Source organism: Nuphar pumila, chromosome 6 (genome assembly GCF_984573655.1).
Source record: "Nuphar pumila chromosome 6, dmNupPumi1.hap1.1, whole genome shotgun sequence".
NCBI lineage: Eukaryota > Viridiplantae > Streptophyta > Magnoliopsida > Nymphaeales > Nymphaeaceae > Nuphar > Nuphar pumila.
In genome coordinates this window covers 95,892,776-95,910,849 of record NC_143254.1, presented here as the reverse complement: position 1 = coordinate 95,910,849, position 18,074 = coordinate 95,892,776, and the positions used below count along the sequence as shown (strand labels likewise).

The 18,074-nt window shown below is 40.0% G+C and overlaps 1 protein-coding gene across 1 annotated transcript in view; it reads right to left on the bottom strand.

Annotated features, from left to right (window-relative positions):
- Nucleotides 1-17,658, bottom strand: part of LOC149835279 (putative pentatricopeptide repeat-containing protein At3g23330) — a 29,466-nt gene extending 11,808 nt beyond the window's left edge. Inside the window, exons 1-2 of the mRNA XM_090009552.1 lie at nt 17,366-17,658; nt 16,958-17,273 (exon numbers count right to left, since the gene is read on the bottom strand). Coding sequence (XP_089865678.1) covers nt 16,958-17,273; nt 17,366-17,658 — 609 coding nt within the window. The remainder of the gene's footprint in view (nt 1-16,957; nt 17,274-17,365) is intronic.
- Nucleotides 17,659-18,074: the final 416 nt, after the last annotated feature.

Here is an 18,074-nt window from a genome sequence, read left to right as displayed (position 1 = left end):
CGCATCTTCCTTTATGTTTCATCCAGTAGGTCAATATTTTACACCGACTTTCAGTTCATGTATGTAATTGCAATTTGCAATCATGTTCTTAGTAAATTGTCTAAAGACCTAATTTTGTCCACTGAGGGCAATGGTTGTCTATAATCAAACTTGCCCAGCATCACAAATTGGCACATCTTGGTATGGGCTTGGTGTCCTAATGAAATTCAGCTCCTCAAGCCCATTAAACAGTAGGCTTCGTATAAAAAAATATTGTTGCAACTTGTACTTGGCTGTGTTTTTATGCATAATAGACGTTGTCAGATCAGGTGATATGTCAAAACACAAAATTGAAATCATCATCGTTCATAGTCTTGATTTTTGTGTAAGCATGACATCAGCACTCAACATGGGCCCTACCTTTTGTACAATGAATGGCAGTGACGAAGGCCATGAACAATGGTGATTTTAAAACAAAAAAAATTTATGTTTTGACATATCACCTTATCTGACCTCTAATGATAATGCATGAAATGCATATCATTTTATCACACATTCATGCATTTATATGTGGTTTTATGATATTAGTATTCATGTTTGTGATATTCTAGGTGCAAAGAGGATTCAGTTTGAATTTCACTTGAATCCGAGTTAAAATGAGAGAGATAGAGCTATTTTAAAATAATGGGTTCGGTTTTCAAGGAGATTTGAATCCAAATTTGACCCAAAGCCTTCACCATGGACCTTAGATCAGATCATACTCAAACCTATCCAAGATCCAAAAATCCAAGGTGAGAAAGTCCGATTCACCCTAAAAAATGGCGCCTAGAGGTAAATTACAAATTTTAATAATTTAAAGGTGATTCTTGAAAATAACTTGAACTAAGGACTGTTTTAAGAAATAGGATAAAAAATTTATATAAAAAGAAACCTACAACAACTCTAAACTCGTCCAACATCATTGGAAGTCTTGTCTTTCTTCTCGCATCTTTTTCTTCACGTTTTCTTCTTCTTCTTCTTCATGTGTCTCTTTTTGTTTTCTTTTACTTTTTTGTTTTTCTCCGTGATTCTCTTGTAAATCTTTGTATTATTCGTGTTCTCTCTATTCTTTTTATTATATTTTATGTCTAACCACTGCAGGTATACTCTTTTGGAGTTTCAAATCAGATTTGGCATGAAAACATCAATTACCTTCATTGATTGGCGACCAAGAATCTCATCTAGGAACTGCTGGCCATCTTTTCTTCTCCACTGATATCTTCCTTTATAGATTCGGCTTCGAGACATATGCAGCAAGAGGATATCAACGTGCAGCAAGGGAAAGAACGTAGATACGTGTTTTCAAGAAAGGTGGACCACTCTCTTCTTCCTAAAACTTGTTGGACAGTCCTTGAGGTAAGTCTTCTCACCTACTGCTTGTAGTTAAGCATAGAATAGATTTAATTCAATTAGATATATAGTTTATTGTTAATTAAATTGTTTTCTCATATTTTAAAAATGTTATTTAGATTAGAATTAGATAAATTAGATTTACTTGAATAGTATTAATCGGTATATTATGTCCTACAGTTTTAGCGTGTCCTAGTTAATTTCAGTCGTTTATTAATTTTAGTTCAATAATAGTTAGATTAAATTTATTTTCATCTTGTTGTTTGCGTCAGATTTTGTTTTCATCCACATTTTTAGGATTAAATTAGTTGATTTTAGCCAAGTGTTTGATTGAGTTAGCGGTAGATCATTTAGCGTGCGGTTTAGTTTTTTCTTATATTTTTAATTAATTTTCAGCATTATATCATCATGTTAGTGATTATTTTTTTAGTTTAGAATTGATTTTAAAATAGTTTTCATTCTAATTAGTATTTAATTAGATTTGTTTGTATTTTTTAATTGCGTTATCATTAGAATTAAAAATTAGTAAAGTGAATTTTGCATCTTAGTGTGTCATTTCATGTGAATTTTTGTAGAGTTTCATCCAAGAACAAGGTGGACACGTAACTAGAGAATATTGGCAAGGTCTATGTTGAATTTGAGGAGATTTTAATCTATTTTGATCTTTCCCATCCTCAGTCCAAAGTTGACAGGTCCTTCCAAATTCGGGCTTTTTTATTTACAAATCGAGTAGAATAGTTTAGGTTTTTCTCTTGTTTTTGGGTATTTTTTTATGTTATTCGATATATTAGTGTTAGTTAGGTCTGGTACGTGTGTGTGTTGTTTTTTGTCAAGAAAAATAGATGTTTTTATATTGACCGTTAGTATAATCTTATTGCTTTTGTATTTGTTTTTTAGTAGTGTTAAATTAGATATATTTATCGTTGAGTATTTGATTAGTTATTGATTTCCTTTCAATTGTTCTTGAATTTAGTTAGATTTAATTTATGTGAGTTTTTAATTATTAGTCCCATAGGTTTTTTGTTATTTTGATAATAGTCTTGTTAGTATAGGTATAGTTGTGTATTTTATTTTGCAAGTATTTTCTATTACAGGTTGCTTCTTTGGAGAGAAGGATATCTTTCATTACCTATTTAATTGAGCCTGAAGAGAGAAAGTCTTGAGCTTAGTTTAGGATTTACTTTTATTTTAATCATGTTTACTTTTGTTGCATTTAATTAAAGAGAGTGTAATTCTTTTATTTTCTTTTGAAATATTAATAAAGTGAGGTTTTTAACTGAAATGGTATGTTTTATTTCTCATTCTCTGAGGACACGATCCGACTTGCCACTCTACACGAGTGTAAGGACTGGTTTTGAATTTATTATTTGGTGTGTAGTTCTTGTTTTAAAATAACCGTTTGCAAAAAATTGCACCAAATTTTTGGCGTCGTTGCCAGGGAACGACGTAGATAAGGTCTAATTCATTACTTTATTGATATTTTTTTTAGTTAGTAAATATAGGCTTTAACTTAGTTAGTAAATATAGGTACATGATATTTGCATTGTCGTATTTAACATTATTTGTTTAGAATAGTTAGCGTACTCATATAACTATGATGCATGGTGAGGAAACTGCATTTAATGACATGATCCATTGAAATGTACACCATGATTACACATGTTTCAGCTCTTTATACCATTGTTTGTACTTTATACTTGTGTAATGCCATCGTATTATCCTTTAGTGGATTTACATTTGTGCTTGTATACATTGTACTTTTGCTTTTTGTTTATGTTCATTACATGGTATCAGAGACAAGAAAATTTTCTTAGTATTTTGTTGCTTTGGGTTTTTGGAACTCCTTGGTTTAGATTTGTGCCTCGTGAAGAAATAATGATCGATGTATGACTTGGATTCAATGAAGATCTTGGCTTAGTATGTATCTTAAATCTTTTAGTTATTTTTACTTGAGTTGTCTATCTCATGCACTATGTATGAGAAAAACACTCATTTTTCTCATATTTGAAAAATTATTCCTTTAAAACTTTTTTGAAATCTCCTTTGTTTTATGAGTGTTAATTAGCAAATGATTGAATTCCCTTTGGTATACGAGGTTATTTATTAAAATCTTTAAAATGTTTTTCTTTTCAAAATTATTGTTAGATTTAAATTACATTCATATTTATGCTAATTTATTAAAATGTTTTCATAAGGCTTATATTATCTTGTGAAATAATACATATGCATGTGTGTGATTTTATAAATCTATTTATTTAATATGTAAGTATGTGATTGTAGACACTGAAATTTTATGATGTTCAAACGCTAATGCTTTTTAAGATAACTGTGCAGGTATAAGAATTAGGCTCCCTCTTACTGGACGGCAAAACATGCAACATCGTCCATTACTGAACGGCAGAACCAGGAACATCGTTCATTGTTGGATGGCAGAACAAGGAGTGTCGTCCGCTAGGGGATGACATAGTCAGTCTGCCGTCCACTGTACCAAACATGTGTGGATAAGCCTGAGCTTATCTCTATCTGATTCCTACTATACAACACATCCCCCAAGGCAGAAAGACTCTTCTTTGGACAAGTTTTCATATGAGAAAGACTCTTCTGGATGAGTGTATTGAACTCTATAAACAATGGTTCACCCCTATACCTTGATCATCTAGAAATTTTATACTTTGAATATCTAGAAAATATTAAATAATCTAAAAATCACATACCTATATGCTGGTCTTGCAAGAACACACCTACTTTAATCTTGTTGGTACATTGTCTAGAAGTTATTGAAGAACATGCATACCTACTCGAATGTGCCAACAGACAGAAAAATGAGCTTGAATGATAGAACAAACCCCCTGAGTCCAAAAAAGGTATTTTTCTTAGATCCCTAATCTATTTATTTCAATCTTATTTAATCTTTGGATGAGTTACGTATACACATTTATATCTTTTAATTTTTATATTGGAATTTACAGTGGCTCAATTCGAGCTACGAAGATTGAGAAAACCTACCTCATCTTTACCTTTTCATCAAGCGAAGGATAGTCAAAGCTTGTAACGACGTCCCTACGATTTTAATGAATCCATGTAAGTCTCATCTTCACAATATTCAAAATTTATTCATCAATAATTTTTTGGCAACAATGATGTGATGTCGTACTTTTTAAAAAAATTCTAGATAAAATTGCATTACGAAAAAAATTTGAAAACTTTATTTTTCAGATTTTTTGTCTCTATCCGAAAGACAATCCTAGTTTTGTCGTCCGCTAACTGCCAATCGCCACATTTGGCCATCCACTGACTGTCGTCCACCGGCCTTTAGCACCGTCCAGTAACCTTTGGTTGTTTGCAGACCCATGTCTGCTTGTTTGGCCATCTACTGATTGACAGTGTTGTCTGCTGACATACAGGGCCATCTGCAAATCCTTGCATGTGTAGGCTCTGTCATCTGCTGACTGACAGCATCGTTCGCTGACAGATAGAGTTGTCTGCAGATCCTCGCATATACAGGCTCTGTCGTCTGCTGACAAACAGGGCCATCTGCATATCCTCATATTTGTCGGCCTTGTCATATGCTTACTAACAGGGTCATCTGCAGGTTTTGCCAGTCTACTGACAGGTAGCGCCATCCGCAGACCCTTGTGTCTATAGCCTTCTTTTGCTTCTTTTTTATCTATTTAATTTGTTTTATCCCACATATAGGTTGTTTCTGCATTAGATTCATGCATCAACATTAGGCTTAGGGTTTTTTCACAATTTTAGAGACCCTTATTGGAGACTTGCATGATCACATAGAAAATAAAAAAATATAACTTCCAACAAGTTAGGGTTATGTGTGGGACACTGTTTGATTTCATTGTGTGCTCTTCATTTTTATCTTTTTCTCTTAGGAAAAGAGCCTCTTTGTTTATTATGAATTTTGAAAATCTCTTATCTTATCATTTAGATCATCGGATCCCCTATTAATATATTTTAGTTGTTAGCTGGAATATATCGGTGGTGATACCATTGGAGCCAAATTCTCTATACTAGTACCTTTCAGTTGTTAGCTAAGGTATATCGGTGTGGACCTGGAAGGAAGCCCTAAAACCTTAGAACTCAAAGAGACCTTGCAAATCAATAGATAAAAATTTCTAGGGTACCCAATTATTTTAAAAATCTCTTGATTATTTATTTAGGTTTGTTTGAATCAATTGTTTGGGGTATAATGTATACCTGATCTAAAGCCCGTAAATAAAAAATTCAATTTATCTCAAAGGAACCACCTCTAAAGAATCCCATATACGAGATGTCACCCCATATAATGCAAAACATCATATTCGATGAGGATCTATGGGTTGATCGAAAAAAGGAAAAAGCCCTAATGCTTCCTGAGTCTAGCTCATGTCAGTACCTCATCAGTCTCGTAAAGTCCCCCACACGGGTTACAAGATGGGTAATTCTAGCACAGATGAATCTACCAAAAAATGGGTCCCCAAGACCTCACATTTCAAAACTTAATCTAAAGAACGACACCCCCATTAGTCTCATAAAGTCTCTCACCCAGGTTATGAGACATATAACTTTAGCACAAGTCAGTCCACCATAAGACAACCCCCTAGGACCTCGCATTTCAAAGCATGGTGCAAGAAAGAAGATGTTCTAGCATAGGCTTGAAGGACTATAGAAAGAACAGAAGATAAAATGAGAGAAATCCAAGAATAGTTGGGACGGGAATAGGCAAGAGCGGAAATAAGAGCCCACAAGGTGGAATGTTAGATGGCACGGTCTGACAGAGAGAGAAGAACCAAACAAACTCTAGAGCCACGAGAATAATACAGTCAGTGGGGAGAGTCCCAAGTGTTTGATTTGAAGAGGAGAGTCCATAGATCTTGGCTGACCCGACCAGTCCAGACCATGTCATCAGAAGCAGATATAAAGATAACATCGAGAATGAGATACATGGACATGGACTGGAGAGAATACTTCATGAATGACTTCTTGCTTGAGGGATGTGACGACGATGATAATACACCCTCAAGTTCTTAAAATTTAGTGGGAAAGGGGACCCAAGGACTCACTTATCCTTGTTCATGGGAAGTATGGTCAAATATTGAAACAATGATAGGAGTCCAATTCATTGGTTTTCCATAAGCCTGAAGGGAGAGACATTGGAATGGTTTGTCACTTTAAACCTCCAAAATATCAGAGAATTCAAGTAGAACATAAATTTGTTCATGGAGAGGTTTAGATTCAATCTAGAGGCTCTTCCCACCATCAGCCAGTTATACAACCTGAAGTAGAAGAAAAAGAAAGGTACCTATAAATTCATCAACTGGTGGTGGTCTATGGCCAGTAGGATGAATAAGCCGATCTCAGACTCTCATGCATTGATCATCCTGATGGACAACTTCTCTTAACCTTTACGGAGCCTCGTCAGCATGACTCAGGTTGAAACGTATGTCGAACTCATTAAGAAGGTTATAACCTTTGAAGTAGGCATCAAAAGAGAAGTATATGATGGGTTCCTAAAGAACAACAAAGAATATAACATCTATAAAAATTTAGACTCGTTTAAGGGTCAGTTCAACGTTGTAAGAACCTCATGACAAAACTCTAGAAAAAACAACAATAAGGGGCAGAAGACAATCAAAATAGCTCCCAAAAAGAAAAATGAGAACGGACATGGGGGCAATCCTAAGTGGACCAAATATCGAACATTCACCAAGTTTGAGCAACCTCTGTCACAGGTCATGGATTTATTTTTACAGGACGATCTACGCAAGCTACCTGAAGTGTCTAACCCACCACAAATAAAGGAAAATGATTCGACTAAGTACTGCCGATATCACAGAGTTGTAAGACACAACACTGATGAATATTTTATCTTGAAACATATTATCCAAGACCACATAGACAGTGAGGAACTGTTTCTTAATGAAGAACAACCAAAGCCAAACAACAACGATCACAAGACAAAAAAGAAGGTTCGAGCTTGTGAAAACTGGTTCCCGAGAAAAGCTATGGAGCAAGGACCATCCGTTAACACAATGGTCTACATTCCATAATCCCTCAGCTCTAGTAATTGTTCATGTTTGATGCTTCTATTACCCTAAATTTGTTACCAAGGAGGGCAAGGGTACAAAGAAAATGAATTCCATGAGAGAATCTGGATGCTAGTCGGATAAACATGATGTGTGTGGACCCAGCTGGCAACAATCACACCAGGGCTCTTTTCCTAACATCTATCAAGGAAAAGGACGACCACTCTATACAGTCTTCATTGTCCAAACCCGAGGAGCAAACTGATATGGCAACTGTTTAGTCAAAAAAAGAAATGACCCTATCAACCAGCTTAATTGTAAGTAGGGCATCATCCAATTCGGGCCAAGTGTCAGCGAAAAAACTCAAGGTCATAAGAAAATCTCTTCCAACCGCATATAAAATGAGAACCAAGGGTCTCAGTCACAAAGGGATCAAACAAAAAAGCGAGCAAAAGAGAAAAGCTCATGTGGGTTCTGCAAAAGCAGTCTAGAAATGGGTCAACTAGCATTGACTCGGTAGGAAGGTTTGTCACAAGAGATAACACATGACTAACATTTTCATTCCCTCAACTCAGCCTAGGTTCACAAAGGACAAGCAACAATTCAAGCTCCTCTTTCTCTCTGTCTGAAAAGGGCCACCATGCTTAGAAAAGGGCAATCATAGGTCAACACCGAACTACCATGATTTGGAGAAGAAAAGATGTTTGACATGAGTTATCATCTCATGGCCCTAGGTAAGCCTCCAAAACTTGGATCTTGTAAAATAGTCTTTTAAAAAAAAAATCAATTTTTTTTTAAAATCCAAAAAAATTAAAATATTTCAAAAAAATATAAAAAAATCAAAAAAAAATTATGGTCTAAGTTATCCCATTTGTTATAGGAGCATGTTATTCATGTTGATGAAACCAAAAAAGCTTTTGTCAGGTTTTCAGACCATTCTCAATTATGCTTTTTTGTTCAGAATCATGTGGGGACATGTCAAAGAAGTATGAACCTATCTAAAACCTATGGATAGGGCATCCATTCAAAGTTTAAATCTCTCAAACAAGAAGAAACCTTTAGCAGTCAAGCATACATCTCAAACTAATTCAACCTCGTTCGACGAAACCCAAATGGTCTTGGAATCTCGGTTTACCTCTAGACACTGGCCTGACCTCATTCGGTGAGACTACACAGTGGTATCCATATCCCAATTGTCCCAAATGTTGATCTAACCTTGTTCGGCAAGACCACAAATGGTTTTGATGCCTTAGTTGTCTATGAACTGATCTGACCTCATTGGGCAAGACCCACAACAGTCTTGGCAATCCAGTTCACCTTGACTCCCGTAAGTCATAGGAAGATGATTGAACTTTATCATGATTCAAAGCATAACATTGACAAAATATTAAAGGTCAGGGATTTCTCCCAAAAATAAATTCAGCTATCTTCATAATGGTTATTCCTGCAAGTGTATCCCTACACACGAGAGTCTATCATAAAGGACATTCAATTCTTAGAAAAAAATAAGGTAGTGATACGGTGAACCCAAGAAACATTAATCCAATAATTCTAGCACATGAGTCTATAAGGATGAATTATAGGGGCACAAGATTATTATCAATGTATGAATATAGATCCAGTAGAAACTTACCTATGCAACTAACTCTCCAGGAAAAGGGTTGAGTGTTGAATACTTTCAATGATAATATTCTTCATAGGTTGGCCTTCTGAGGAGTCTTTTTCTATTATCTCAATAGAGAAAATATTGAAAAAGCATGAAAAAAGAAAAAAAGAAAAAAACATAAAAAAATGTCAACCAAAAGAAAAGGCAAAAAAAAGTCAATTTTGCATTTAGGCTAACACCTACCCTAAGTCTATGGTGAGGTAGCAGGCTCTAGTTATGAGACTGCCTTAGGGGTAGAAGTTGGAATAGAAAAATATATGCTAGGAGAAAGTCAATACTTACCTCCAGACCTATGGCAAGGTGACAGGCTCTAGTCATATGATTTTTGGAGGTAGAGGTTGGATAGCTAGAGGCATCCTCCCTGGACGGGAAAGCCATGAGACCCATGGTTGTCAGACCTCAGGTTAAAGGATGAAAAAAGTGAGGAATAAAGCTCCTTCCGAAATAAAAATAAAGACTTCAAGAAACTTACTTATGGGCAAAAGGTACACTTGAATGCATTTTTACCAAACCCTAGTTCTTTAAAGTTCAAGTCTCAATGGGGACCATCAGACCTAACATAAATGTCTTGAGACATAATCTCATATCCTTATAACTAGTCTCTTGAAATCAAGGCAAAATTAAAGGAAAAAATACCAGTGAAGTCGAGTGTCACTATCTTAGACCAATATGAGAAGAAAAAAGTCTAAAGTGTAGGAATCTCAAGTGCAGAGATCAACTTATTAGGAATATTCTAATTTTTTAAGAAAAAGCAAAAATCTATGACCTTATGGGATCAATCATTTATAGTTGTCGTAGGCATACTATAAATGCATAAGTCTCAATGCATATCATAAAAGATCATTACATGCATCAAAGAATTTATCCATAGGAATCCTAGGGATCCTGAGTCTGAAGAATACCTAGAAAGCTATATTCGGTGTTACCTAACTAGAGTATGCCCGATTCCCTCATTGTGGCAAGAAGTCTTACATCTAAATCGATCATCTTAGGAAAGGGATCTCCACCCTAAAACCTTATTGAGGAAACTCTACCATATCCATGAAACCACAAAAGGTGTAGGGTTCCTGATATTTGCCCTCACAAATTCTCAAAAAAAAAATCAATCAAAAGACATTTATAATAAAAATGGGCCTAAAAGGCATGAAAGAGAGCAACATTTCTTTTATACTATCCTTGCCTGACACCCAACTTCTTTTTCTCTCTAAACAAAGTGTTTCTTAAACCAATCTGGCCTCGCTTGGTGAGACCACAGACAACCTCAAAAATCTTGTTCACTTCTTGACACTGGCACCGACCTCGCTCTGCAAGACCACCAAATAGTCTTAGCAATCCAGTTGTTCTTGGATTGATCTGACCTAATTCGATGAGACTCACAACGGTCTTGATAGTCCAACTCTTTCTTTTGGATGCTGGCACCAACCTCGTTTGGTAAAACCAATCATGGTCTCGACAATTCAGTTCTCCTTCAGACACTAGCCTGATCTCGTTTAATATGACTGAATTCACTCCTGATGACCTAGTGTTTTAAGCCTTGAGTGTCTCCTTTATCGTAAACCAAATCACATCGATTAATGACAAAGAGAGGCATATGTAAACGTCAAAATTTTACGATATCTAAGAGCTAATTTTTTTCAAGACAAGTATGCAGGTACAAGAATCGAGCCCATTTTCAATGAATGGCAGAACAAGCACCATTGTCCATTACTTAATGACCTTGAGCATCTAAAAATTATCGAAAAATTTGGAAATCTCATACCTACGTACGTGTTGGCCTTACAAGAACAAACCTACTTCAATCATGTTGTTATGCTGCCCAAAAGTTATTGAAGAACACACATAACTACTTGAAGGTAACGAACAGAAGAATGAGCTTGGACGATAAAACAAACCTTTCAAGTTTGAAAAAGGTATTTTTTTAGATCTCTAATCTATTTATTTCAATCTTATTTAATCTTTGTATTAGGTACTTATAAACATTTATATCTTTTGATTTGTATGTTGGAATCCGCAGTAGCGCGATTCGAGCTATAAAGATTGAGAAAACATGCCCCATTTTTACCTTCCTGACAGGCAAAGGACAGTCAGAGCTTGTAAGAGCATCCCTAGGATTTTAAAACACGATTTCAACGAATCCAAGTAAGTCTCATCTTCTTAACATTCAAAATTTATTCATCAATCGTGATCTAGTATTTTTTTTAGTTTATTTGTTTTTGACACTTAGATACTTTATTCAAACATTTCATGGTTATAAATATCTTTATGTATGACTTTAAATTTGTGTCCTTTAGTTTTGAGGGTTGCATACTTTTAAATTATTTTTTGTATAAAGTTTTTTTTAGTCTCATTTGACAATATATATTATTATAAGAATTTTTTCATGGGCAGGGACAGACCCACAAGCTTTGGGTCAGAAGATATTTCTTGGGAGGGGCAGAATATATTTCATTTTTCTTGGGGGGGCAGAAATTTTTTTTTACCTATGTTGGAGCAGCCAGGCAAGGGGAATCACGTGTAATACATAATCTCAGTCTTCTAATTATTTACCCATGGATTACTGTCACTGACCTATTTCCTTCAATGGGCCAGCGCGGCGCGACGGTCCTTCCTCACCGCCGCAAGCCTACTCGTCAGCTCGCTTGTCGATCGCGGAAGCTTGGAATCAGAGTGCAAGAGAGCAAGAGATAAAGGGAGAGAAATTGCAATCACAAGAAGCAATCACAACGAGGGTGAACAAAAGAAAGATCAACGCATTTACTTCATTCACAATTTTGCCTGCAGGCTATTACAGTTCAAGTATACGGGTTGCCCCTTCGGGGTATTGATTCACCTGAACCGGGCATCTTACATCAGACTCAACAAAAGCAAAACAGACTCTAAGCGCAACTGTACACTGTAAGTCGCAAGAGAACATGCTCCCCCCTTCAAATCATGTGCCATCCTCGGCGTCATCTGTTTCGTGGTAAGCCCTGACTTCAGCCGGGTAGCGGCTGTTCATTCGAAATGCAGGCCCCCACGTTGGTTCCGTTGTTTCCTCCCACTGCACCAAGTATTTCTTCGCTTGTCCCAAGTAGTTGACCTTGTGGCAAAGGATCTGACTGAGGTGCTTCTCGGCCCGTTGTGTTGTCGGGGCCCTCTGCATGATGGGAGCGTGTTGTGGCACACTGCGTTCTGGGTCTCCATCATCTGGATGGAACTGCTTGAGGTTGCACACGTGGAACACCGGGTGCACCTTGAAGTCTGGGGGCAACTCCAGCTTGTATGCCAGCTTGCCCACCTTCTTTGTGATGGTGAAGGGCCCCTCATACTTTCTGAGTAGTCCGCGGTGCCGCCCGTGGAAGATGCCTGTGCGACCAGGATATAACTTCACCAACACTTGGTCCCCAACTTGGAACCCTGCGGGACGACGGTGTTTGTCCGCCCACTTCTTCATTCTCTTTGCCACTTTGTGTAAGAATGTCTTCGTCAACTCATTTTGCTCATGCCAGTTGCGAACAAACTGATAGGCGAATGATGACCTTCCCTTTTCTTGTGTGGCAAGAGTGTGCGGGGTCAGTGGTTGCTGCCCCGTGGCTATCTCAAACGGACTGTGGCCTGAAGACTCGCTCTTCTGCAGATTATAACAAAACTGTGCCACATCAAGGAGCTTCACCTAATTTTTCTAATTGGCACTAACAAAGTGCCTAAGGTACTGCTCCAGTATCCCGTTGATACGCTATGTCTGCCCATCTATTTGTAGATGGAAGCTTGTTGAAAACAGCAACTCAGAGCCAAGTAGCCGAAATACTTCACGCCAGAACTTGCCCGTGAAGCGAGCATCGCGATCACTCACAATGCTCTTTGGTATGCCCCAGTATTTCACCACATGCTTTACGAACAACTCTGCAGGGCACTCCTTGGAAGCTGAGATGAAGGTGGCATACTTTGAGAAACGATCCACCATAACCAAAATAGAACTCAGGCCCTCTACCTTCGGCAGACTAACAATAAAGTCCATGGAGATGCTATCCCAAGGACGTTCTGGAATTGGTAGAGGCTCAAGGAGACCAGCAGCCTTCTGGTTTGTCCTCTTATCTTGTTGGCAGATGAGGCATGTCTGCACATACCCCTCAACGTCGTCTCTCATCTGCGGCCAATAGTACCTGTGCTCAAAGAGTGCTAAGGTCTGCTCCTGACTAGGATGATCGGTCCATAGTGTATCATGGCACTCTTTGAGTAGCTCTCGGTGAAGGCTTCCCCACCGTGGTACAAAGATGTGTCCCCCTTTTGTTACGAGGAGGCCATTCTGTAGCCAAAATCGTCGAGTCTTCCCTGCCTACGCCAGAGAAACAAGGTGTTGTGCGGTCGGATCCTGTTGCGTACCCTCGCGGATGCGGCTGAGCAATGCACCCTCCAAATGCACTTCAGAAGACTCCGCACGCGCAGCTGCCAGTTCAGCCCTACGGCTCAGGGCATCCGCCACAACATTGGTCTTTCCAACCTTGTACTCCAAGGCAAAGTCGAACTCAGCCAAAAACATCTGCTATTGAGCTTGTTTAGGCGTTAACTTCTTCTGCGTCTGAAAATAGCTCGTGGCCACATTGTCCGTCTTGACGACGAACTCAGCACCCAAAAGGTAGTGCCGGCAGGTCCTGAGGCAATACACAATGGCGGTCATCTCAAGTTCATGCACTGTGTAACGCCTCTCTGCATCTTTCAGTTTGAGACTCTTATATGTGATCAAATGATCATCTTGCATAATAACTCCGCCAATGGCAAAGTCTGAGGCATCCGTGTGGACTTCAAAGGGTCTCAAATGATCAGGCAGTCGCAACACTGGCTCTCTCACTAAGGCTTTCTTCAAGCCATCGAAGGCATCTTGGCACGCTCCTGTCTAGAGCCATACCCGATTCTTCTTTAACAAATCTGTGAGGGGCACAACAATGAGGGAATAACCTTCGATGAAACGCCGATAATAGTTTGCCAAACCGAGGAATGACCGCAATTCTAGCACTTTGCTTGGCGGAACCCATTCCTGGATGGCCCTTATCTTCTGTCCATCCATACGCAGCACACCACGCCACACAACGTGGCCAAGGAAGCTGATCTCCTCCTGCCCGAAGAGACACTTCTCTCGTTCGACACAGAGGTCATTCTCCTTCAGCACCTAAAACACTGTTCGCAAGTGCCCGACATGTTCCTCCATGTTACTGTTGTAGATCACGATATCATCCAAGTAGACTACCACAAACTTGTCTAAGTAAGGGTAGAAGATCTGGTTCATTAAAGTCGTGTACGTGGCTGGAGCATTTGTCAACCCGAATGACATTACTAGAAATTCGTAAGCACCATAGCGGGTGACGCAAGTTGTTTTCGGCTCATCACCTTCGACAATCCTCACCTGCCAGTAACCTGATCGCAGATCTAGCTTGGAAAAGATACGGGCATTGCCTAGCTGATCGAACAAGTCCGCTATCAATGGCAATGAGTACTTGTTCTTCACCGTGACCTTGTTCAAAGCACGGTAATCCACACATAACCGTTTAGAGCCATCATGTTTCATCTGGAAAAGGACCGGGGCACCAAATGGGACTTTTGATGGACGAACAATGCCTGCGTCCAACATCTCGTCTAGCTGCATGTGCAGCTCCTTCAGCTCAGCTGGCCCCATACGATATGGAACCATTGCAGGAGGCTTCGCTCCTGGGGTCAACTCAATCCTGTGGTCGACCTCAAGTCTTGGCGAAAGACGCTTTGGCAATTCCGAGGGCATCACCTCCCGAAACTCCTCCAATAGTGGGGCTAGGGTCGGCGGCACTGCTGCTTCTACCTTTCCTTCATCTGCACGCACTGCAACTAAGAATGTCTGCTCCTCATGCTTGACACCCTTCTTCAGTTGCATTGCCGATAACACGGAAGACTTGCCTTTCTGCGTAAGGCACTGTGTGTGACAGGTCTGACCCCATGATCATCAACGTGTTAAACTTTGGCCGCATCATAACATTCTGGCTTCGCAGAAACTCCATACCGAGAATCACCTTGAAATCGTCCAGGGGCACCACAGAGAAGTTGGCTTTGCCGACCCAACTCCCCACTTGAGTAGCCACATCTCTTGCTTCACCAAGGATGGACTTGGCCTCATAGTTTATTGTTTTGATAGTCCTCTGCTTTAGCCCAGTTTTCAAGCACAATCGCTCTACCTCTTTCCGCGAGACAAAGTTGTGTGTGGCCCTCCGAGTCTACCATTGCTGAAGTAGACTTTTCATTCATAATGACTTCTACGTACATAAATTCCTTACTGACCTGCATGTTCTTAGCTGCGCAACTTCTAGCTGCGTTAATCGATCGCATGACCCCCATCCTTGGTTGCATGGTCTCAATGTCATTGCATTCAATATCGCTGCATTCTTCTCGTACAGCACTGGCTTGCCCGTCGTCCTTTACAAGGCGCTTTGGGCACTGCCTGGCGATATGTCTATCGCCGCAGAACCAATATGTCACAATTGCACCCTTGTTGCTGTTGTTATGCCTCGTGAAGTTCTGTTTCTTTTCGGATTGATGGTGTGTCAACGCCTCACCTTTATCATTGCGCTGCTCATCCTTCTTGCCTCCGTGGTCAGGCTTCTTCCCAACTTTGGTTGATGGGGTGAAAGGCTTGCGCTGAGTGTCAACTAAGCGCTCAGCCGCCACATATACATCTTCCAAAATACGGGGGTTGCTCCTTTCCACTTCAGACTGTGCCCATGGCTGAAGCCCCACAATGAACCAGTTGAGCATGTCGTCTTCTGGCATGTTAGGTATCTCCAGCATAAGCTTCTGGAATGTTCTGACATAGTCTTGCAACAAACCAGTGTGTTTGAGCTCACGAACCATCCGATAAGCATGCCTCTGCGCATTTCTTGGCATGAAGTAATTATGCAACTTCATTTTGAAGTCATCAAAAGTGTCTATCACACATTGACCTCTCTCCATGTCATTGCGCTTCCGCCTCCACCAAGCGATAGCATCCCCATCAATTAAGGCCGTTGCAGCCTTAATCCTCAGATCTTCGAGGGTCACATTTTGGATATCCAAGTAGTCTTCTACTTTGAACAAGAAGTTCTCAATGGCCTTGCTGTTGCGAGAACCATTGAATTTTGCGGGTCTTGGCACATCAATCCTTGATGGTCTCTCACCATTTTCGCCATTTAGGGTCACTGTCCTATACAACGTGCGGTTCTTCAGCTGAAGCTCCCCTACTTCAGACTGCAAGTCGACCACTGTAGTCGTCAACGAAGTGACCTGCCCCATTAATAAGGTTACCTGCTCTTTCAGGCTCGCCACCACATCATTCAGTCTATTGAATGATTCACATGCGCGTGAAATCGCTTCATCATGCGAAGTCACCTTTTCCACCAGCTTATTAACAGTTTCAGCCAACTCTTCTTGGCCCCGAGGTGAACCCATCTCCTCAGCTTCAGCAACTGTCTTGCCTTTGGTGTTGCACAAGTTTTGATAAAGCGCCACGATGTCTTGCTCACAAATCGCAGCCTGTGGGCGTGTCAGTCGACACCGACTCCGGAGTCCCTTCCCCAGCACGAGAACGAGCTCTGGTACCACTTGAACGAGCGCGGCGCGACGGTCCTTCCTCACCGCCACAAGCCTACTTGTCAGCTCGCTTGCCGATCGCGGAAGCTTGGAATCAGAGTGCAAGAGAGCAAGAGAGAATAGAGGGAGAGAAATTGCAATCACAACGAGGGTGAACAAAAGAAAGCTCAACGCATTTACTTCATTCACAATTTTGCCCGCAAGCTATTACAGTTCAAGTATACGGGTTGCCCCTTCGGGGTATTAATTCACCTGAACCGGGCAGCTTACATCAGACTCAACAAAAGCAAAACAGACTCTAAGCGCAACTGTACACTGTAAGTCGCAAGGGAACAATTACAGTCCCTTGTTGAAGTGCTGCGAATTGTCCACAAATATGAAGGACAGAGCTTGATGTATATTCATCTAGCTTAATCTCCTCAGAGTGCATGTAACGGAAAAGCCTAAGAGCTTGATCAAAATCCTGATTTTCTACATTGCTTGATACTATCGTGTTCCATGAAACATCTTTCTCAGGCATCTTAGCAAAAACTCTCTTTGACATCTCAAAGTCTCCTCTTTTAGAGTATGTGGCTATAATAGCATTGTCAACTGAAACATCCAACTCTAGTCCGTTCCTGTATGCATAGACATGTATTTCGCATCCTGCTTTAAGACTGCACTCAGGAAGAATCAAAGTTAGAGAAATCTTGTTCGCTCTTTCTCCTTCCTGGAGCATCTATCTGAAGATACTAAAAGAATCAAGGACTTTGCCAGTACCAACGAACCAGCAATCATCTTATTCCATAATTCAAGCCCATCAACATGGCCTCTTTCGAAAACACTTAACGCATATTCCATATGCTTGTCCGCTACATACATACCAACAAGCATAGAGCAAACTGTACCGTCCGAATCTATTCCCATTCTGATTACAAAACCATGGATCTCCTTCCCATGAATCAGCGTTGAAGACATCATAACCGGACCAAGACTAATGATCGTGGCCAAACTGGGCCTCATAGATGCACGCTGCATCAACCTGAGAAATTCGAATGCCATCTCTCCATTGCCAGAGATCAGGGAATTCCATGTAGTAACGGACGGAACTTCACCATCATCCTCCGTCCGCTATATCAGGTCCAATGCTTCATCCCAATCACCGTTCTGAGCATAACCAACAACCATCGAATTCCAGGTGACTGCGTTTCTGTCAGGCATTCCATCAAACACTTTCTCTGCAACACTGACCCACCCGCATTTCGCACACATATCCACCAAAGAACTCGAGACGAACACATCCGACCCAAACGCAGTTTTCAGGATCAAACCGTGAATCCCTCTACCAAAGTCAAGGCACCCCAGAGAAGCACAATCCTTCAGAAGAAACGGATAGGTGAAATTATTGGGCACTTGACCATCCTCGAGCATTTCTTCACAGAGCTGCACTACATCTGAATGGTGGCCACCGTTACAGT